Source organism: Podarcis vaucheri (genome assembly GCF_965113315.1).
Source record: "Podarcis vaucheri genome assembly, chromosome: 15".
Classification (NCBI taxonomy): Eukaryota; Metazoa; Chordata; class Lepidosauria; order Squamata; family Lacertidae; genus Podarcis; species Podarcis vaucheri.
In genome coordinates, this window is record NC_138753.1 from 37,699,220 (window position 1) to 37,722,418 (window position 23,199).

The 23,199-nt window shown below is 43.1% G+C and overlaps 1 protein-coding gene across 3 annotated transcripts in view; it reads right to left on the reverse strand.

Moving 5' to 3' along the window:
- Positions 1-23,199, reverse strand: part of UNC5D (unc-5 netrin receptor D) — a 451,316-nt gene that overhangs the window by 186,417 nt on the left and 241,700 nt on the right. For all 3 annotated transcript variants that reach the window (XM_082200306.1, XM_082200305.1, XM_082200304.1), the window contains exon 4: positions 22,560-22,663. In XM_082200306.1, coding sequence (XP_082056432.1) covers positions 22,560-22,663 — 104 coding nt within the window. The remainder of the gene's footprint in view (positions 1-22,559; positions 22,664-23,199) is intronic.

Consider the following 23,199-nt stretch of genomic DNA (forward strand, 5'->3'; position numbering starts at 1 on the left):
TTGGAGGAGATTTATTACTTGTTCATTTATTTGTTCATTCATTCAAAACATTTTTATTCCACTCACTCACAGATGGACATAAAAATATCAATGAAGAAGCAGCCCATGCCTTCAGGACCATAATTTAAAAGCCACAACATAAAATGAAAAGGAGATGGGGAGGGAGGAGGAAAAATACAAATCCAAATGTCAGTATTCAGCTGTAGAGTTCTTCTATCAGCCACAACGAGCATGCCCAACAACCAGGAGTGATGAGAATCTAACAAAATCTAGGGGACTACACTTTCTACTGCATGATAAAGGGTTCTCAGATACTGAAGGTGTGTGTGAAGGTATATGTATGTACACACAAACACACATACCACTACACACACACTTACTAAATCCTCTGTGTCCCTCCTCAGTCTGCTATCCAGGAGGTGCTTACAGATGGGATTGCTCACGGATTCCCCCACCGGGGGGGGGACCTGACTTAAAATAGAGGACTGCTTCTGTAGAATTCTGTGGGCACTTGAGTTTTATAGGGAAAGCAGAAAGCAGGCAGTATCAAGACACAAGCTGGAGTCAAGCAGAGAGCACCCAAAACCCCAGGCAGTTCCAAAACATAAGACCTATTTAAGCAGCTAGAATACAGGACCTTGGACAGCTCCAGGGATACTAAAAGTGAATATTCTGGAGGACACTAGAGACAATCAGATTCATATGGAGGCCTGCCAGTCCTGTAGGTGATAGGTTCTGTCTTCCTGGAGGAACTAGAAGCTTCACCTATTTTGTTAGCCACTGGCTTCTGCAAGGTTGCCGAGACAGAGGTATTGTCAGGAACCCTAACTTTGAGTTAGCTGTGGCCTACAGTCAACAGTAGCTCATATTCAGGTTCTGTTGGTTCTTCCTCAAAGGAAGTAGTCTGAACCGAGTCCTTATCCTAGTCCTCAGTCTGTCCTGCAAGATCACCAGTTAGACAGGACACATGCCCACCCTAGATTAAGCTGGGATGTCACATGGACAATAGTCTTTCTGAGCTCTTGTTCTGAGACTAATTTTCACATAAACAGGAAAATTTGGGATAAATTACACAGCTTCCACCATCTTCAAGTATTGTTTTGTTTTGTTAACATGGCAGACATTGCATGGGGAGAGAGGACTATGGCTGGCTCACATGGGTAGATGATGATGATGATGATGATAGATGATAGATAGATAGATAGATAGATAGATGATAGATAGATAGATAGATGATAGATAGATAGATAGATAGATAGATAGATAGATAGATAGATAGATAGATAGATGATAGATGATAGATGATAGATAGATAGATAGATAGATAGATAGATAGATGATAGATAGATAGATAGATGATAGATAGATAGATGATAGATAGATAGCTATAGATGATAGATAGATAGGCATAGATATAGACAGACAATCAGTGATCACAGAGAAATATAAATCTACTTGTGAACTCCTCCCCCCCTTTGATTATTGAGCAATAGATGTACTGTAAGGCTAAGAAAAAGTTTTGAATTTCTTAGGATCCCTTGCTAGAAGCAAGGCTTACATGGCAATGAATTAATGGAAACAGCCCTCGTGCGGAATGTACCAAGGGACAACCACAGACTCCCTTGATCTAATCAATAGCTGCCACTCAGCTTGAATGTGGTGTTGTAACGAACAGAGCTTCTTCCCCCTAAAGATATGTTATTTTGTGAGATATCAAATAAAACAAAAGCACAGGCTTTTGACAGCTCACTCAAAAAGAATGATAATCAGCTAGAGTTCAAGTGCGTGAATGTTACCCAGTAGACTTATACTGGAGAGAAGCATGCATGGGTGAATTTACAAAGTTACATTTTGCAACTGCTTTTAATTCTCAGTGCACACACACACACACACACACACACACACACACACACTTAATTGCTCAGATGTTGAGCAGGAAAAAATGAGACAATTGGGCTATTCCCACCCTTACTCCTACCTCCGTTAAAATGATATCTAATGGCAAAAGACGGCTAACCCATCACATGCTGTTCGACTCTGAGGTCCACCGGCCCTAGCCAGCATGGGCAATGGTCAGGGATGATAGGAGCTGTAGTCTAGTAGTAACTGGAAAGTCATGGTTAACCAGTCTTATCTTAGAAGCTGCCATTTGTCCATCTAACACTACTGGCAACACTGATAAGAAGAGGCTGTCCAGGGTTTAAGACAAAGTTCTGTTCCAGCCTCACCTGGGAGTGCCAGTCATTGGCCTTGCTCGTCACCATTTCTGTGCAATGTATGTGCTCTGCCACTGATCCAAGGCTCCCCCTCCCCACATGATTAGGACACTGATGCCCCACAACTCTGGCAACACAACAATCAGCCATGCCTCTGCTTGTCGGAACATTCAAAATATGCTAGAAGGGGCTCTGCATACACACCAATTAACATGTTTAGACATCATCATTAAGACAAGGAACCTTGGCCAAATCAGGGTCCTGTCCCCCTTGTGTGAAATAGTGGTACATTTGTAGAGTACCCAACTTGTAGCTGTAGTGAGAAGGATCAGCTAGCTGTATCAGTTTCAAGTGATAGGACTAGTTAAATGCAACCTTGGGACTCCCCTCATACAAACTTTCAATATGTGGGAGGGGGCTCAAGGGAATCCCTCCCCCATGTGTCTCACAGTGTGTGGAGAAGAGGCTTCGCAACAGTGGTTTCACTTTGGCCTTTGTGCCCCTCCCTGACCAACAGGCATAGATCTGAAGGTCTCCAAGGGGACTTCTAGCCTAGGCTTTCACAGCTCTTTGTGCAACAATATTCCACACACGCATAACATGGGTTTCTTATCAGAGGGAGCATGCACAGTTACTGTATAAGCATACGTAGATGCCACTTAACAGGCACGTGGCCCGACATGTAAAGGTCAGAGTTAGGGCAAGCAAGGTACACAAAGTCTGAGCTGGTCCAGTAATGCAATTCTATTATTTTTCTCTTCCCCCACCCAGCAACATTTAGGAGTACCAATCCACTGGGAGAAAACCACTCTGTTTGACCATGTCTTGGCACTGAGCCCTAAAGGAAAAGAGAGAAAAAACTCCCCTGTCCCCTTAGAAGACAATCACGGACATACAAGGCAGGAGTGTTAAGCATAAAGCATTTGAGGAGACTCTTCAACAAGCCTTTTCAGGTCCTCTCGGTATAGCCCACATATCTATACTGCAATCTATGAAAATGATTGAATTAGAACACATTTTGAGGGATCGTGGTGCAGGAAGCCTTGCTGAAGGTCTAGGTTTGGTTAAGTGCCTGCCTAGGTGGGTGTTGCCTTCAGTTCCATGAAAGAAGGGTGGGATATAAATGCAACTAATAAAGGCAAACAAATTTTCAAGAATGAGATGTTGTCCGGTAGGGTAATAGGGTTGACTCACCAGTGATTACATCATGGCTCCTCTTCCCATTCCCTCTAAATTTATGTCAGAATGTGGCAAGTATGGTAAAGCAAAGAGAAATGTCAATGAGTCAATATAATGTGGTGGTTATAGACTGGACTAGGACAGTGCAGACCCAGGTTCAAACCTTCTCAAAGCCAGAAAGCTTAGGGGGTTTGGGGTGGGTGGGTGGCTGGAAGTTCACCCAACAGTGGTGACTGGTGCCTATTGAGACTGGCAAGGCAGAAGACAGGGAGACCAACAGTAGCTGGATCCAATGACAGGCACAGCCAATCGAGTTTTGCCCTCATTCTTCCCCTCGCATATTGACCATATTGAGTCTTTTTTGAGCTTTTGCCTCCATTGGTGACAACCACCTTGGGGTTTTATTTTCAAGTAAGTCTTTATATCGTATCCAGACATTGAAAGGTGCTTTCCTGACAATATGGTTTTTAAATGCCTTATGTGCTTTAACCTTGTCGTACCACAAATATGCATGCCACCCACAAACATTGTTGAGACCTTCTAAATCCAAAATGTCTGTGTTCTCAAGAAGCAGCCAGTCCTTCAACCAGCAGAAAGCTGCTGATTCGTAATAGAGTTTAAGGTCTGGCAGGGCAAATCCCCCTCTTTCTTTTGCATCAGTTAGTATTTTAAATTTTATTCTGGGTTTCTTGCCCTGCCAGACAAACTTGGAAATGTCTCTCTGCCACCTCTTGAAACAGTCAATTTTATCCAAAATTTGTAACAATTGAAACAAAAACAACATTCTTGGCAATACATTCATCTTAATAACAGCAATTCGGCCCAACAAGGAAAGCTTCAAGTTTGACCATATTTCTAAGTCCTTTTTGACGTCCGACCAACACAAACCAGTGGCTCATCTAGTCCAGCATCCTGTTCTCATAGTGGCAAACCAGATGCCTATGGGAAGATCCAAAGCAGGATCTGAGCACAATGGCACTGGACTGAATTGCTTGAAAGCAAGAAGGCAGGTTAAGGTTTGTGGAACAGAGTATCCTTAGCCCTAGTGGGTCAGCTTCCACTGCCAGCCAGAACTGAGCATACACACAATTTGTTGCTGTTGTTATTGTATTTTTTTAGCATCAGTTAGAAAAGAAAACTGGAGGAGAAATAGTGTCGGGAGTACATTTTGGTTGTATGCCAAATTATATGAAATAAACATTTTAGGACTGTACAGAGTGTACAGAAATTCGGGATGCCCTGAGCTCAGATCAGAAATCAGAATCTTATGGGTGAAAAATACAGCAGATGCATAGTATTTGTAAGCACTACGCCTTGAAAGTAAAACAAGTATTGATATTCCAGCCGCACAAGGTCTAAGATCTATAAGGAAGTCCATAAAATGCATGTTAGTATGCATTTAGTAATCATACTGTGTTTTCAATAAATGGAAGCAAGGGTTAGTGGTGTCCATAATTCACAAGGCACTTTTGCAAGAATCACAGTGCTTTATTACAATATAGTTATCCTGCTAGATTACACTTTACACTGTTGCATGCAAGAACTATAAATACACCAGTATCTAGAACAATGAGCAAGGGCGCAAGCCGCCTTTGGAATGCTTGCAACATTTTATGCAAGTTTCTAAATATTTTGTTAATGGGTTTTCAATAGAATGTGGACTGGGCTGAGGAAAAATTATTTTGCACATCCATTACTTAAACTAACAGCTCAGTTGAGTTTTTTTACCAACTAAAACATTCCATTAAGTTGTCAAAAGCTGTGATGAGTGCTTGGAAAAGCAGCTCTTACTCAACATACTCAAGACTTTCCTTTCTTTAATTAAACAGAGAAATATTTTACAGGACTGTTCAAAATATTTTGGGACTTGGTCTAACCTGCCTGCTTTTGTCAAAGGCTAGTAAGCTGAATCCTATGATAGCATTGTAGAGGACCCAACCAGGACTTGTATTTTGGTCTACTGACCTTGAACATGTGAAGATTGGGTTGCTCTCCTATTCTCTAGTCTATTGAAGCTTGTGCCATAATAAATCTGAAACTCATATGGTGTCCAGTTTCAGACAGGTTTCAAAGAGAGCAGGGAGCTTAATCTTTGGTAGCAACTCCAACATGAGCAAAGACAAAAGTACTGTTCAATGCCAATCCATAATACAGTCAAAATACAGTGGTACCTTGCTTTTAGAACAACTTAAGTTTATGAACAACTTGGAAACAGAATGCTGCAAACCCGGAAGTAGGTGTTCTGGTTTGTGAACTTTGCCTTGGAAGCTGAACATGTTCCACTTCCCGTTGAGTGTGTTCCGTTTGTAAATTGAGTCCCCTGCTGCTAATCAGAAGCTTCCTGTTGAGTCTGTCAGCTGTTGAGTCCTGAGCATCCACGCAACACAGAGGTGATACTGTATCTGGAGCTTTTGTTTTTGTTATTTTTTGTGTTTTTGTTTGTGTGGCTTTTTCACTTTTTTGACTGTGACTTGTGACTGTGCTTTGTGACTTCATTTTTGTGTCTTGTTTCTGTGACTGTGTGGAACCCTGTTCAGCTACTGATTGATTGATTGATTGGTTGTGTGACTGCTGAAATGGATAAAAGCCCCCCATCCAAACAATGACTATCATCAGTGCAGGTAAGAAAAAAATAATTAATTTTTATCATCTACAATACTGTCTTATTTTTTTTATATATAGTACAATACATTGATTATTGCTTTCATTTTATGGATCAATGGTCTCATTAGATAGTAAAATTCATGTTAAATTGAGGTTTCAGGGGTTGTTTTTAAAAGTCTGGAATGGATTAATCCATTTTGCATTACTTTCTATGGGAAAGCACACCTTGGTTTTAGAAAGCTTTGGTTTTGGAACAGACTTCCGGAACGGATTAAGTTTGGGAACCAAGGTACCACTGTACAAAACAAAGGGTCAGACTAGAGACAAGGTGAAGGCAGTCCATGCGCATGGCCAGCTACTTCAACAAAGTCAAAGCTGGTACACAGGAATCGTTTCAGCAGCTCTTCCAGCCGGGGAGGGGGTGGGGCATAATCTTGAGCTGCTGGAACAACATCCTGACCTCCTCTGAGTCCTCTCTTTATCCAGGTGGCTCCTCAAGGGATCAACTTACTATTGAGCCTGCAGCTGGGCATTCTGGATGGGGAAGGTTTTGGTTTGGCATTTGAGGTAATGCCTTTCGCTCAGGCTTGGGACTTGTTCAACCTCATGGCCAGATGAACTTCCTCACAGTGCAGACAGCCCCTTTTTGGTCTCTCCCAAGGATCCTGATTCCTTGTCCCTAGACTGAGCCTGCTCTGAGGCTTGATGCAATGCCAGACCCTCCAAGTTATCCTCTGATGAGGAATCCTCTATCTCAGTCATAACATAAAGTGCCAGAAGATACGTTGTTGTTCTGGCTAAAAGCTATTTCCTCTCAGAGATGACCGCCAATGAGATCCCAACCTTGAATGTACCTTCTAGTGAACACTGATAACAACATGGCAAGAAGGGAAGGAGGTTTTTAGCTCTGTGAATGTCAACACACAGAATTCTTGGGCAGCTGCTCATGTCCCAGCAGGGGCGACTTTCCTATCCCCTCATTTCTGATTTCCTAAACTGATTATACTTTCTGCTTCTTTTTATATAGTGGAGACAATCCGGCCCATGGGCCAAAAGCAGCCCCCCACCTCACCCCCGGCACCACTTTATGGCCCTTGGGATTCTTCTCAGGCAGCACCATCAGCAGATGGCTCCACACACTCAAGTGAATTTTGCTCAGCTTGAATGGGTTCTTGAACCACAAGAATGCCTCTTGTTTGCATGGATGGAGGATGGAGAGGTGTACGTGCAGAAATATCTTGACTGTTTGCATGCTTGGGTATTTAACCTAATGTACAAGGGTAAGTATGGGACGTGGGTGGCGCTGTGGGTTAAACCACAGAGCCTAGGACATGCCGATCAGAAGGTCGGCGGTTCGAATCCCCATGACAGGGTGAGCTCCTGTTGCTTGGTACTTGCTCCTTCCAACCTAGAAGTTTGAAAGCACATCAAAGTGCAAGTAGATAAACAGGTACCGCTCCGGCGGGAAGGTAAACGGCGTTTTCGTGCACTGCTGTGGTTCGCCAGAAGCGGCTTAGTCATGCTGGCCACATGACCCGGAAGCTGTACGCCGGCTCCCTCGGCCAATAAAGCGAGATGAGCGCCGCAACCCCAGAGTCGGTCATGACTGGACCTAATGGTCAGGGGTCCCCTTAACTTTACAAGGGTGAGTATCGTACGCTTTGTTCTGTCCATTGCTGCTTGTGGCCCCACCCACTTTTAACTCTGGCCCTGCTCACCCTTGGCATATCTCCAACTCTTCCCCCCCCCATGAGAAAATGCAACCCCCCTTCAGACTGAAACACACACAATTGTTAAATGTCTACATCTGCTGACAATATTTTGCTTGGAAACAATAGTATCAGTCAATTTTTGGGTTGCAACAAAAATTGACAGATATGTTCTGCAGGAGGAAGGGAGAGGGTTGGCAAAGAGGGGACATTCGATGTATCTGTAGAATTCTCTCTCTCTTTGTGTGTAATATATTGAAAATCAATAAAATTTGTTATTTTAAATGCCACTGCTTATTATTTGGATATAAAAATGTTGATTTGCTACTTTTTAAAGTACTCTCTCTCTCTCTCTCTCTCTCACACACACAGAGAGAGAGAGAGAGGGGGGGAGGAGTGGTATAGATGAATATGCATCTGCAGGTACAGGACACTGGTTTGATCTACATGGACATAATTAGTTGATGCCAGTTTAAAATGATCACTACAAACTCAAATAATGTAAGGAGCCAATGGACCAGTCAAATTAATGGACTGCAGTTCCTGCATTGTCTGAGTATATCCTTTGCTACGGTCCCCGAGGTAACAAAGATTCACCCTCTGAAGAAGTAATAAGGTGACACAGACATGGAGATTACTCAAAACTTGACCAAGTGGATAATGACCGAGTGCTTCCCCTCTCTGGGTTGACAGCAGCCTCAGAACGCAACACCGTGGCTATTACAGATCAAACAGTAGGAAGGCATTATCACTAGTGAGCCAGAGAGGATGTGATAATTTATCCTGTTTGCTGACTCTATCACAGAGAGCCAGAATCTATTAGTCATATTGATTCTGGATGTTCCACCTTTGATGGTACAGAGCTGCACACAATGACAGAATCAAGTTATCCACATTCATCATTGTTTTACTTTGAAAGTAAATGAGTGTGTCACCGCAAAGTGGTGGCTTCCTACAGTCAGTATATCCTATAAAATGGGAGCGATAAAGTTCCCCAGGCAAGAAAGCACCAAGAACATGCTGTTTGATGATGAGGGCTATGCAGCCGAGGATTATGGATACGGCGTGTTACCAGGTTGTTTTATGTGCTGAAGATAGAAGATAAACATGGCACTATATCATGCTTGTGGTATGGAGATTCATAAGTATGCCTTGCATTTTGTTGGGTATGCATTATGAACTATGATTTATAACACAGAGATCCAATGGAATCTAAAGTACAAAGGAGCTTTCCTGAGCACACAAAACACAAAGAATGGATCCCTGACTTGCAAACTGGGGAAGAGAGAGACTGTATTTGAATTGCCTGTAAAATGATCCAATCCATTTGCCAACCTTGTGGGCTGGAACAAGAGATGTTGAAGAATTCCAACTAAAACAGGAGCAGGAAGTTGACTTATCTGCCCTATGTCAGGAACAGAAATCAATCAATTGAATATGATTGACATTTGTTCTTCTTGTTGCTTTCAGTTCACGAATGATACACAATGGATTATGTCCTTGTCCACCCCATTTGCACTGTGTTCCCATTGCACTCAAGTGAATAGGGTGGAATAATGTAGCAAGAATGAAACTTGTACAATTTGTGTAATTAATTATGAAAACTGCATAAATTACAAAAATTTTGCCAGAGTGGACAATGTGAAGAATGTGGTTTTGGCTCGGATACAAACTGCAATTGAACAGAAACTGGGATGCATGTGTCAACACTGGGGAGAGAATAAAAACTATGCCTCCTTATGTCCCTAGCAGAGACAAAAGGTTTGGAAACAAAACAGTATTTTGTCCTCAGCTGAGATCCTATGTGTGAACCAGCATTCAGGTCATCATTGAAAATTAACTCAATTCTATAAAGAGGTGAGCAATGCAATTCCACATTGTCAGTCCAGTTTTAAGCAACATTGTCCTATCTCTGGTAGAAATGGCTCCCCTTCTTCTTGTAATATTTTGTTAAGCCACTTTAGAACAGTAATTATCTCACGTGGGATGCCATGCAATTTGAGCAGATGTATGTGAGTTCAGATGGGCTGGCCCCAAATATATTGATGGCTTATCAGAGATTTGAGTTTCATTAGCAGCAACTGATCAGTAAATTCATGTATTGTATCACATCTCTGCCTTATAATTTTAGTTCATTCAAACCAGCCCACACAAAGCCTACTCACACATAGAAAGTAATGAATATACTGTCCCAGGTTGGACATGCTTAACATGACTTAATAAGCTGAAATATGTATAAGCCTTATGCCCATCCTTCTGTTGCTCAGTCTCTCTCTTTCAACACATTTTATTTTTTTTTAATTTTATTTTTTAAAATTTATGTACCCCCCCTAAGGATCACAGGGCAGTTTATAATATAAAAACACAAAAATGCATAACATAATAAAAAGCAAAATAATAGGCTCCTCCCCCAATTTAAAAGGCCATATATATTTTGTTTAATTAACCAAAGGCCTGGGAAAAGAGAAATGTTTTCACCTGCCACCTAAAGATATGTAGTTAAGTTTCCTGAGAACCTTTCTGGGAAGAGCAATTCACAAATGGGGAGCCACTGCAGAAAATGCCCATTCTTCTGTGGCCGCCCCCTAGACCCTGTGGGGACCACATCACCCCTGAGTTAATTAACCACAGTATTCCAAAACATCTAAAGGCCATGAGGTTGGCAAAGGCTGCCTTATCCATTGAGAATTACAGTGGTACCTCGGGTTAAGAACTTAATTCATTCTGGAGGTCCATTCTTAACCTGAAACTGTTCTTAACCTGAAGCACCACTTTAGCTAATGGGGCCTCCCGCTTCCACTGCACCACCAGAGCACGATTTCTGTTCTCATCCTGAAGCAAAGTTCTTAACCCGAGGTACTATTTCTGGTTTAGTGGAGTCTGTAACCTGAAGCGTCTGTAACCTGAAGCGTATGTAACCCAAGGTACCACTGTACAGGCAGAAGGACAAGCTTTTGTGGCCGCTTGGATATGGACACTGATTTCCAACCTGGTCTTCCTTATTTACTGAAAATTCAAATATTTCCATTAATGATTTAATTGTGATAATGGTAATTCATAATACTCACATAGCGTTCATTGATTAATTTATAAACCAACTTAATTGCCAAAGTGGCTTCTCCTGAGCCTAGCTAACTGAAACATCTCATTGCAGGTAACCACAAATATTTCTTTTAGAAAAAGTTATTGGAATGAAAAACATTTCATTGGAGACCAGTGCCTTGAGCCAGGACAGAAGCCTCATAAAACTTTGCATTCAGTCAATTGTGATGTAAGGTGTGCAGAAAAACATGACCTGCTAAAACTTGGGACACAGAATGCATGCAGTAAAGAGTGAACGGGAAAACTTGAAGTAGGGGGCGGGGATGCAATGGCAATGCTTATTTTCAGCACACTGTAAAGTACAAAAGAGACCCCAGTTATGAGGAAAGCAACGGAGAAAACAAGAGCGATTCACTGATAAGCGGAGCTTTACAACACGTCGGAACAATGCAGAAGAAACAACATCTAAGGAAACCAAAGCAAAAGACATCAGCAAAGAAAGGGCACCATCAGGACATTCTCTTGAAGGAGTAAGTGAGAGACGAAACAATAAAAGGAGGATTTCTTTGCTATACAAAACATCAGACTTGCCTCAATGGAAAGATGTTGTGGAGTCAAATAGCCTAGGTCTTTTATTGCTTGTTATTACAAAACCAAACAGCAGTTCAGGCTTTTGTGAAACATAGAACTCGGCTGATTGTAAAGAAGGAGGGAGATAAAATAGTGTGTCTGTTTTTACATAGCAACATTATGTGCTTTTGGTTGAAGAAAGAAATGATAACTGAATCTCGGCAGGAGGTCAAATGTAAGTCAAGCTGGGGGAGAATTGGTGGGGGAATGGAAAAAATCAACAACTGGAAGTATATCTTGCAGACTCAAGCTTGAAACAGACAGAATGCAGGAGGATCTATTCTAGAGTAAGTCTCCCTACTTTTTAATATTACTTTTAAACAGGTAGGGGTCTGTGAGCGTGTGTTTATCCCATCCTTGTTGGGGGCAGCTGCACCTGAGAGAAGTGATTTTAAATCTATAATTACAGACAGTTTTCCCAGATCAAAATCGTCCCTGGAGGCCCTGTGAACTCCTCAGGTGGGTAAAAACTACAAGCATTCCTCCTGCAGCAGGGATAACAGCAACTAAGGTAGAAAGGAGCAAATTAAAGGTTGCTTTCAGCATCTGGGACTAGTTGATGAAAATGTCCCACAGGTGGGTTGGGGTTATAGTTATTCTGTCATCAGAAAGCCAAATTGTGCTCATGCTGCTAGCTAGCGTGTGTCCTACATTACAGAGGATAGCCCCTTATTTGAAGAGCTGTTCAGTCCACCTCTGATTTAAAGATAAGAAGGGATAGCAGGGGCCTTGAAGTTGTCGTCAACAGCTAGCACACGGACAAGATTCAGTAGCACCCAGCACCACTGTGAGTAATAAGAGTTCTACTGAAATCCTATTCCCATGACTGTAAATAAACATATGCAAAGTTTACACAAATCTGCCTCAACCTTTTCCCTTCATTTTGGCAATGTGGAAGTGGTAACTGTACTCAAAGCAGTGGAAGATTTTAAGGTATTGGCAGAGGGTGTCACTGTGAAAAGAATAATATATGTGCCTTGCTGTGAAGCCGTGCTTTTAAAAGGCTTTGAGTACCTCAGGCTTTGGTGTGACCCGAGAAACTTTTGCACTGGGCGCAAACGGACTGAACAGTCCACAAATAACTACCTTAATTGCTATCTTGATGTCAGGTTTAGCAAAAGACACGGGACGCTGGCAGTTTTACTAGTTGAGGTTTATTTAGCAATATCAGGCTTTCAGGTGTCTAAGCTTACACAGCTCATTCCTCACTGTCAGAGTCAGTTGACTTGACTGGCTTCCAGCCCATCCCAAGGCCAGATATACACCACGTCCCCCCCCCATTTCCTGCTGGTCTTCCTTTGTTCTAATCGCTTGCTCCGCCTCCTGCTTCTTGGAGACTCAGGTGTAGCCAATTTCTCCTCCTCTGGAGCTGAATCCAAACCCCTCCTATCACCTGCCTCCTGCTCCTGCATCTCTGTGCTGCTGCAAAAACTTAGAGGCAGCATTCCAGAGCTAGAATGGCTTATCTCACTTTCTTCGTGTGAAAGAATCAAGTTCCTGTTTTCCTCTGCCTCTTCCTCCCCCTCTGCAGACGCCTCTCTGCCGGCCATGTCTCTGACACTTGAGTTGGAGAAGGAACAGATGAGAGGCCATAGATCCACATGGAATGGCCCCGACCTCATTCACCTGCTTGGCACACATGAAACAGAGTTCTATGTGCATATCAACATGTGTATCTAGAGATCCTGCATGTCAGGGGGAATCCTAGAAGCCCCCCCACTACCACTGCATGGAGGTCAGTGTGCATTTCTCCCATGATCAGACGGTACGGGGTTGGGACTGCCGGATGCATCATTCAGCGACACAGGCAGGGCTGGCTCATGGGGCCTCACAACCCACTTTACACATTCCTCGGTGCGTGTGGTTGTTTGGGTGCCATATGAACGCTCCATGTAACACTGTGTCGGGACATCTACCAAGACCAGGGGTCAGCAAACTTTTTGAGCAGGGGGCCAGTCCACTGTCCCTCAGACCTTGTGGGGGGCAGACTTTATTTTTTTTGGGGGGGGGGAATTGAATGAATTCCTATGTCCCACAAATAACCCAGAGATGCATTTTAAATAAAAGCACACATTCTACTCATGTAAAAACACGCAGATTCCCAGACCATCCGTGGGCCAGATTTAGACGGCGATTTGGCCGGATCCAGCCCCCAGGCCTTAGTTTGCCTACCCATGACCAAGACCTATACAGCTTAGAATTAAGATCTCTCACCCCCTTATGTTCCCAACTAATCACTGTACTCTGCAGACAAAGGCCTCCTGCAGATACCAGTTTTATCACACCTTAACACATCTTAATGCAGGAATTTGGCCTTTACAGTTGTTACCTACCCTTTGGGATGCACTCCCGTTAAATGTATGACAGCCACGCTTCCTTTTCCAACAAGTCTTTTAAGAAGAAATCTTCCCCAGTCTGCAACTATATTGGAATTATTTTTAGTTGTTTTTAGATGTTTTAATTGCTGTTGTCAGGATATTTGCAGCCCTGGGCTCCTCTTGGAAGAAGGGCATGATATGCAAGGGACAGGCAACTTGTAGCCCGACTCCAGTTCCCATCAGTCCCCGCCAGCATAGCCAATGGTCAGGCATGAGGAGTACCAGAGTCCAAAAGCCTCTGGAGGACCATAGATTCCTTATCCCTGTCCTACGTCCTCAACCCACAATGTACTTTCCTTACCAGTTTCTTATTTAAATAAAACATTAACCTTGAGTTTTGTGAATTTTCACAGCAAGCTGAGTCCTTTGCAGATTTTTAATTGGTCCTAATAAAGGTATAATAGAGCTGCTTTGTGAATTTTACAGAAGCTCTGCCACAAACAGTCAACTGAAATCTGCTGCCGAAATAATTAGGGCAGGGCTGTGCCTTTCAGAGCAACATTAAAGTTGGTGCTGCCTCAGCAGGATCTAAGCCCCTTGATTCATGCCTGTGCAACATTCAAGCAGAATTCCAAAACTGTATTTCCTTGTTTGCAGGCCTCCCTAATTGTTTGCTTTTGCTAATGTGCAATTCAGCTTAAAGACTGTTTACCCCCCCCCAAAAAAAACCCCCACCTCAGCTGTGCATCAAGAATGCTGCAGCGGCCTTTTATCTGTAAATTAATTTGATCCAGGCAGATCAAAGCTGTGGAACTGGATCATCTCACTCCCTCTCTGTTAAGGACATAAAGTAACAGGACTTGTGGTGGGGGTGTGATAGCTTTTATGCCCACACTAGGTGCAGCCTCCCTCTCTTCCCAGCCCCAGAGCTAATAGCAGATGCGTGTTATGGGACTGGGGTGGGAGAATCTGTTAATTACTCTTTCTCTTGCTTTCTCATTGCTCCAATCTTCAGTTATCTCTGTTGCAACATCAGTTTGTACTATTTATTCCAACAAGCCACCCCAATCTCTGCCAAGCAGTAGCAAGATTCCAGGGGTCTTTGCACTTAACCGGGGATTGTGTGCCTTTGGAATGAGGCACAGCGGAAACTGCAGTGTCTTTAAGAAATATGGTTTAGTCACACATACTTACGCCTGAGTCTTATGGAGGCAGTGCAGAACATTCCACCCCATGAGTGTCTCTTTTTGCTCCCCTCTCAGCTTCAACAGGCTTGGGTCTAGAGCAGAAAATAGCCATGCTCCCCAGTCTCTGCATGCAGCCTCTCCCAGCCAACACCACACTGAGTTCTGGCCCCTCTCTTCTTCTTCTTCCTCAAAACCCTTGCTCAAAAATCTCTGTCTAAAAGAACACATTTTCCCTGTGGTGACATCACGCCCCCTGTTACCCTGGCAACCTCTCTCCCCCAACTCTGCTATTTCCTTTTGCTAACACAACTGGGGAGGAAGTCCTCCCCCCACTTCTTGCCTAACGCTGAATGTCTCACCTCTTGTCAGGGCAATGACCCTGCCGTCATCTTCTGTCTCAACCTGTATTTTTACACTGTGCCTGGCATCTTCAATACTACTCCAAATATTATCTAAATTCTACCATTTACTAAATGTAAGAAGTTATGGGGAAATGCCAAGACAGTGGTACCTCGGGTTAAGTACATAATTCGTTCCGGAGGTCTGTTCTTAACCTGAAACTGTTCTTAACCTGAAGCACCACTTTAGCTAATGGGGCCTCCTGCTGCTGCCACGCTGCCACTGCACGACTTCTGTTCTCATCCTGAAGCAAAGTTCTTAACCCGAGGTACTATTTCTGGGTTAGCGGAGTCTGTAACCTGAAGTGTATGTAACCCAAGGCACCACTGTACACACATTCCATAGCGTTTCAGAAAGTGTGAATTAAATAGATTCACCATGAACCATCCTGAGACCTCCGGGTATAGGGCAGTATATAAATTCGATAAATAAGTAATAAACAAAAGTGAATGAATGTAATTTCTCCCTCACTCCTACATGGGACTATAGGAATGTGGATCATTAGTGATCATATATAGCCCTATCTACGAGGAACTCCCCACTGCATTCTACCTATGACATCAACAGACACAAATCTGACATCAGAAATGGAAATATCCATAAACCAGAAGGAAAATATCTCATGATACCAGGATGCCGTGCTACTGATCTCTAGGTGGTTATCCTTGAACCAATGAATTTCAATGGAGGTTGTAGCATGATAATTTAAGTTCATCATGAAATTCAGCTCTATTCATTGGGGTATGACTAAAGACAATTGTATCCTTTCCTATAATAGATGCTATTAAACATTTACTGGTTTATTGTTTGTATTTATATCTATTTAGGTTGTCTGGTCTTTGACAGCAATAAAGATGACAGATAGATAGATAAAGGTATTTAATTTTTTTGCACAATTTTTATCTTAAGAAAGGGAAGGAAACTTAGAAATGATTATATGCTATGAAAGTTAGAATTTCTAGATGGGCTGAAGGAGGCTAGCTCCTCAGTAATAGCAAACACTGATTGATTGTGCTTTGTCAATACAGTTACTATGAAATTCTTAAAATGCTCCATTTTGTAAAAGCTCAGAATTGCTGTATTGCATTGTTTTATGTCGCTTTGTTTTCTTCAGATTTCATAATATAAGCAGCTATATAAGCAGCTTCTATGTAAAGATAATAAAATGCCTTTAAACAAGGCATTGCACACCATTAAACAAATGGATTTGTTTCTGTTACAACCTTGTGCAGTCTTTATGCAACATTTTATGCTGCCTCTCTGAGTTGTTAATGAGCAATTTTGAACCCTGATGAGATCCCCAAATTATTATCTGCCATCAAAAGGTGATGTCATGGTAAGGCCACTGCATTAGACTGATGAATTTCCACATTTTTCGCTCTATAGGACGCACCCGACCATAGGACGCACCTTGTTTTAGAGGGGGAGAACAAGGGGGAAAAAATTATCCCCCTCTCTGCTCAGTCCCCTTCAGCTAAGCAGCAGGAGAAACAGAGCCCCTTCCATTTCTCCTCCCACTTCGCTGAAGGGGCACTGCACAGGTCTCCCTCTCTGCTGAAGCCAGGAGAGTCTTGCTCTCCTGGCTTCAGCAAAAGGAAGCCTTTGGAGCGCAGCGGGACCTCCCGCCTGGAGCCAGGAAAACCCTGAAGCCAATGCAAAAGGAAACAGAGAGGGGAAGGAGAAAAAGGAGAGAGAAAGGAGAAAAAAGAAAGAAGCCCCAACCTTGCCATACCGCTGCCACCACCACCGCTAAGGAAGAGAGGTAGGAGAGCACTGGGAGGGCAAGGACACGTGGCCCAGCCCAGACCCGACCGAAGCCTACTCCACGGCGGCTAGCACTCCAAGAGAGCAGGCCGGGGCCCAGAGGAAGGCCACGCAACAGAGGAGACCACAGAAGAGAAGATTTTAGTTCTTATTTTTAAAAAAAACACACAAAACTTTTTTAAAAAATAACTTTTTTTCTTTTCAAAAAACAGTGTCCCCAGATTCATTGAAAAAAATCTGGCAACCTTAATTTAGATTCAGCAGTATTTCTCACTGTGTTCCATCAGACCATGGTGAGCCTGTGTTACAGGGAATTCTCAAGACAAAATCATTCCTTATAGTGAGCTGACAGCGTTGTCTGCACTAGCCTCCTGATGATCCCCTTCCACTAAGCAGGTTGTCAAAAGGTTGGTAGGAGGTGAGCTGAGGCTGTATATTGAAATAAATGAGCGTGTCACCTGCCTCTTCAAAAGGATGCACTCCAATGCTTGCAGCTTTCCTGCAACCATGTTCACCTGACGTCAGAATGTTGTTTATTCCATGTGTTAATTGTGGCAAGGGGCCTTAATTAGCAACGTATTAAAAGAAAAGAATCACACACTACAGTGCAAAAGAATTATGGATGGAAAAAATGCATGCTAATAATGATTCAAAAAAATCGGAATATGAAGTCTACATTCCAACCAGCTTAATTTTCCCCTACAAAACCATTTGCATTTGATCATGAGCTTTTTGAGGGCAGAGAGAGGAGAAGCAGAGCGGATCACGGCTGGCTGCACCACCTTCCAAAAGAGCACAGCCTCGTCCTGTGTTTTGGAGTGAATTAGCTGTCTTGCTCATAAATTACCATACTTGTCAGAACAAAGGAATGTACAGTCTGGAATTCTATTGCTGTGGGGGAGCACACAGCCATTTATTTAAATGTAGACCAGGTCTCCAAAGGTTATGAATTATTACTCTGAGTAGACTGCTTACCTTGATGTGAAGAGAGAATTAGCCTTATACACTGAGCCTTTATGGGAAGTTTTATTGTCCAGAGCAAATATGACCAGTTAGGATTTACAGACTTTATTAGCAGCAATAACCATTTTACAACCAACACCAGTAAATCAGGGTTTATTGAGAGCTCCGCCATTTTAATCTGCAGAAAGCCATTAAAATGTCGCCTTTTTTATCAGACATCATTCCTAACTTTTATGAAAGACAGATTTTCCATTTAGCTGGTAAATGTAAAGTATTATAGTTCAAAATAATGAATTGATCTGAAAGTAGTCAAGTGGGCTATGTCTCAACAGCCACAAGGGTTAACTCCTGGGGTGGTGTGAGGGTTTGATGAAGCCATTCTGGACATTACAGCATTAATATATGCACAGTTTATAGGAAGGGGAGGCTGATTTTAACAGCTTTTAATCCTCTACCTAATAACATCTCAGCTATTTTATTTCTTCCTGTCTTCATGATAAGATTGAATGAGAGCTCTGTGTTGGTTATACCTTTGATGTACCAAGTCCACGATAACGGAAATACATTCAGAGGTGTAAACTCTCCCATAACTAAAGGAGACTATTGTCTTGGTGAATTGCCATAGCCCAAATTGGAAGATTAAATGAACTCTTCCATCTCGGGAAGCCATTTAATGACTGCGGTTAAGCTAACACCACTGTAACTGTGTGGCTCCAAAACTGTCCCTCCAGATGTGGATGTGTCCTTCTGATCATTGAATGAACGTTTTAGATGGCAATCCAAATCCCTGGTGGGCAGTAGTGGGGCTTAACAGAGTGGTGAAGCTACTGCCATATCCAGAGTTCTGTTGTTTCCACCAGCGAAGGCGGAAGGTGCAGGGGGCACAGGAAAATCCTGGAATTTTGCTGCACCAGCTCCAATAGCTGAACTAGCTTAAGACCCAACTTGACTGCAACATTTTTGTCCCTGCTCTACCCTAAAAGCAATTTGCTGCAAGAGAAAAAGTGGAACTGACATCAAGGGGTGTGTGCCCTTTAGCAGCTGAAAATGCAGCTCAGTTGTTCCTTTCCTCATTCCGGATCGAAACTGGTTTGGGGAGAATCACATCAAAACACAGTATATCATAAGAAACGGCAGAACAACAGATATGGATTATGGGTAGCATCATGTCTACGCTGCTTTCCTAAACAGTGGTGGGAGCACGCTGGATGCAGAGGAAATGGGAGTGTGAGAAAACAGTTTACACACACCCTCTCTGCACAAAATGATCACAATCCTGATTCCGGCCCCCTGCAGATGCTACTTAATGGCAACAAAACCACTGGTGTTAAATGCAATCATGCATTTAACATAATGTGTGGTTTGGCTCTTAGACACACATTTTATTTCCTCTTCTCATTTCTATTCAGCGGTTTTGCTACTCCTAGCTAGCTGGAAGCTTATTCTTTGGAGTAGTTGGTTATCTTTTCCCTTTCTTTTTTTTTGCCTTCCTCCTCCCAGTTTGCCTCATTACTCATCATATAAACTAGTTTCCAATGGCATGTGCTCAGCAGGCCCTCTGACTAATGAACAGAATGTGCTGCTTGTTCTTTAGTTTTATTGTTTCTCTGGCTTCTTCTGTCCACCCAATTAATAAGATACCATAGTGATTTTGACTGAGATGAGAAGCAAGCAGCCTCTGGTTTAGATCAGTTTCTCTCTCTATCAATGTGTACCTAAATAGCAGCAGCGCAGATGCGGCTCTAAGTCTTGTTGGAGAGTAAACTTACCACAGCACAGATGGAATTGCTGGCCCGAAGCTCCAGCTCTGAGCTGATAGATAGAACTAACAACCTGCTGTAATACAAGCACCACTGCTTTTCCAGCTGTGTCCACAGAGAGAAAACTGGCAATCAGGCTGAATAAGAACAGAAGAAGAGCTTGCTGGATCAGGCCAATGGCCCATCCAGTCTAATATTCTGTTCTCATGATGACCAACCAGATGTCTATAGGAAACCTACAGACTCCCCACCTGCAGTTTCCAGGAACTGGTCTTCAGAACCGTTACTGCTCCCAGCTGAGGTTTATTTGGGGCACCCCAATTACAGTCCCAATCTGCAAAAAGGAGGATTTAATATTGTTCACGGGGCTTGTACATTAAAGGCACCACTACCATCAATTATCTCTGTACCAGGCAGCAACTCTTATGTTAATGAAGCAGGTGGATGATTGCGCAGTGGTCGAAACCATACTTTGCATGCAGTCCCTGAAAAGATCAGGTAGTAGGGTTCTGGGGAAAACCACTGGAAGAGACCATGCAAAATTGCTGCCAACCAAAGTATACGATATTGACCTAGATCAGTCTTCCCCAACCTGGTCCCTCCAGATGTTTTGGACTACAAGTCACATTGGACCCAGATGCATGGACTATGGTCATGAATAATTGTGTTCAAAACTCTGAGGGCACTGAGCTAGGCCTTGCTCTTAGGTTGGAAATATACACTGAATGAACACACAGACATAATTCTGGAATAGTCTGTTTGGACATACCTGGTGGGAGGGTGTTAGCTGTAGTAAATAACACCAAACCACCGAGTGTCACACTAGGACTGGGAAGACCCAAGCTCAAATCTGTATGAAGCCATTAAATTTGCAATATGACCTTGGGTCTGTCACTTGCTCTCAGCCTCTCCTACTGTCAAGCCGCTGCCAGCGACTACCGGCCGGTTGCTGAGGAACGTGCAAAGACAAGGGAATGTTTCTCTTACCATCCTCTTTTTATTCAGTATTTACAGAGAGAGGCTATAGAACCCAACCTCTTGGATAATGGCGCTGTCCTGAGTGAACCCCCCCCAACTTCCTCATTCGTCATTCTCGTCCTTTCTCCTATGGGTGCTGCTACGTGCCCTCTGTCTTTGAGCCCTTTGCTCTCCTATTTTCAAGGCTCACCAGGTTCGGGGGGGGGGGGTGGTCTGGAATGTTTTCTAAAGACACTGTGTCCATCAGCTGTCGCCCCCTGCTGCTGCTTCCTCCTCCACCACCTCTCCCATTATTACCCAACTTTTCCTCTCATCTGCCTCTGAGCTGCAACCTCCCTCAAACCCCTGTTGTAAATCTAAACTGTCTTCCTCTTCCTCCTCCCTGGAAAGGTCTAGCTGGGGAGGCAGTCTCCACCATTCCTCCTCTGCCCAGTCCCTGACAAGGTTGTGAGAACCAAACAGAGAGGTTGCATTATGCATGCCACATTAAGCAATTGGGAACAAGAAGGTGAGATATAGATGCTGTTTTTGTTACTATTTATTGTTGCTAGTTTTGTGGTCAACATTATTGTGTGTGTGTGTGTGTGTGTGTGTGTGTGTGTGTGTGCTTGTGTGTGTACATAGAAAGGTAGAGATGAAGAGAGGTTATGTACATGAATTCTGATCAGTTACCTACAGCGGTCTGTGCTTATTCCCAATTACTAATCTGAAGAGTGGGCAGTTGGTTCCGTGGGGAGGATTGAAGAGGATCTTTCAGGGAAGCAATTGCAGCATAAGTAATTACAGATACATGCTGACCACTTTCAGTAATTGTCTGTCATGATACTGAAGGAAGAGCATAAGGCTTGAAGAAAGAGCCGGAATGGCAAGAAATTTGTGATCAATGGCAATGATGAAAAGAAAACTACAAAATCCAGGCAAGATGTTTTATTTAGCTGCTCGGCTGGCCACACACAATTAATGTGTCAGTGTTTTCATGGAGTTTCCAGTACTCAGAGGACTAAAAGCACTGCATGCTGTTATTTGCCTTCCAACTGTTAAATACGCTTCCCTTTCTAAGGTGCGATCTACACAAATAACTCACTACATGGTAAAACTGGTCTTGGAAAGGGGAGACTGAGCCCAGAAACTCTTTTAGTACATGATGTGCTATTTGTCTACTCAAAGTGGAAGCTGCTCTCATAAGAATCTAAGGAGAGCCTGGTGGCCCATCTAGTGCAACGTTCTCTTTCTTGCAATGTGGCCAACCAGAGGCCCATGTGCAATGGGCCAACCAGAGGAATGTGGCCAACCAGAGGAAAGTCATTCAGCAAGATCTGATCACAACAGCATTCTCCCTTCCTGAGGTTTCCAGCATTTTCCTTAAAGTATGCAACGTCATGCATTAGCACAGCGATATGGGAGATATGTGCAAAGGAACCGTATCATAAACTCCCCTCGTGCATGCACACTTCTTCAAATACACAGAATTTAATGTCATTTAATGACAGCTATTGGCTGGCCCCTTTCTTTTGTTGGGCAGAGTGCTGGTTAATGGCACAGGATGGTCAGTAGATAGTTTCTCAATGAGAGATAATGGAAAGGAAATAATTGCTGATATCCATTCAGAGCATGTCAAAAGATTTAATTTGTAATACATAGGAGGTGCACAAATATTGCTTCACCCGGGACAGGAGGCTTTTAAGCCTGTCTTGCAGTGCTTAATTCATTTTTAAATGCACAGTGCAACCTGATTAAACCCAAAGGCATCCAAACATAACACAGACACTGTTGTTGTTTTTTGTGAAATGCCAAGGGCATGATCCCTCACCTCTGCGGCAGGCACTCCCTCTGGTGGGCGACAGTGGAGAACAATCATGCCTTCAATAGGAACTTCCCTCCCCTGGGGGTCTTGCTCAAAGTTCTTGCGCAAATCTGTAAAGAATAACACACTGCAGTTAACCATTAAAAAAAAAAAATCAAGGGTGATAAACAGGTTAGTCCCTTGCAGCAGATATAGTAAAGCTGGCCAGGGAGCTTATTCAGTCTTAGGGCCATGTTCCATTTTAGAGAACCTATTGAAGAGCACCAGAAGCATGAAGATCACCCAGGGGTTTCTGCACACACATTTATTCATCTTGGCAAGCAAGAAATACTGTCACAGTTCAAAACCCCTCAAGCAGGGCCTCTGAGGAGTGTGGCCTGGCCCAGGGAGAGTCTTGGATGCCATATCCAGAGGCCTAAAGGGCCACATCCAGACATAGGGTCTGAGGTTCTGTAGCAAAATAAATGTCTGGGCTGAAAGGAAAAACTCCAGCAGGATTAATGAATAACAAAAGGGTGTTTATTGCTAGCAATAAAGGCTCAGTGGGATCACTCTGCAAAAGCCTAGCAAAGCCCCAAAGGGTGGGACCTGCTGTTATCTGTTAAAGCCATACATATGCATAAACTTCCTCCAATTTAAAGTTACA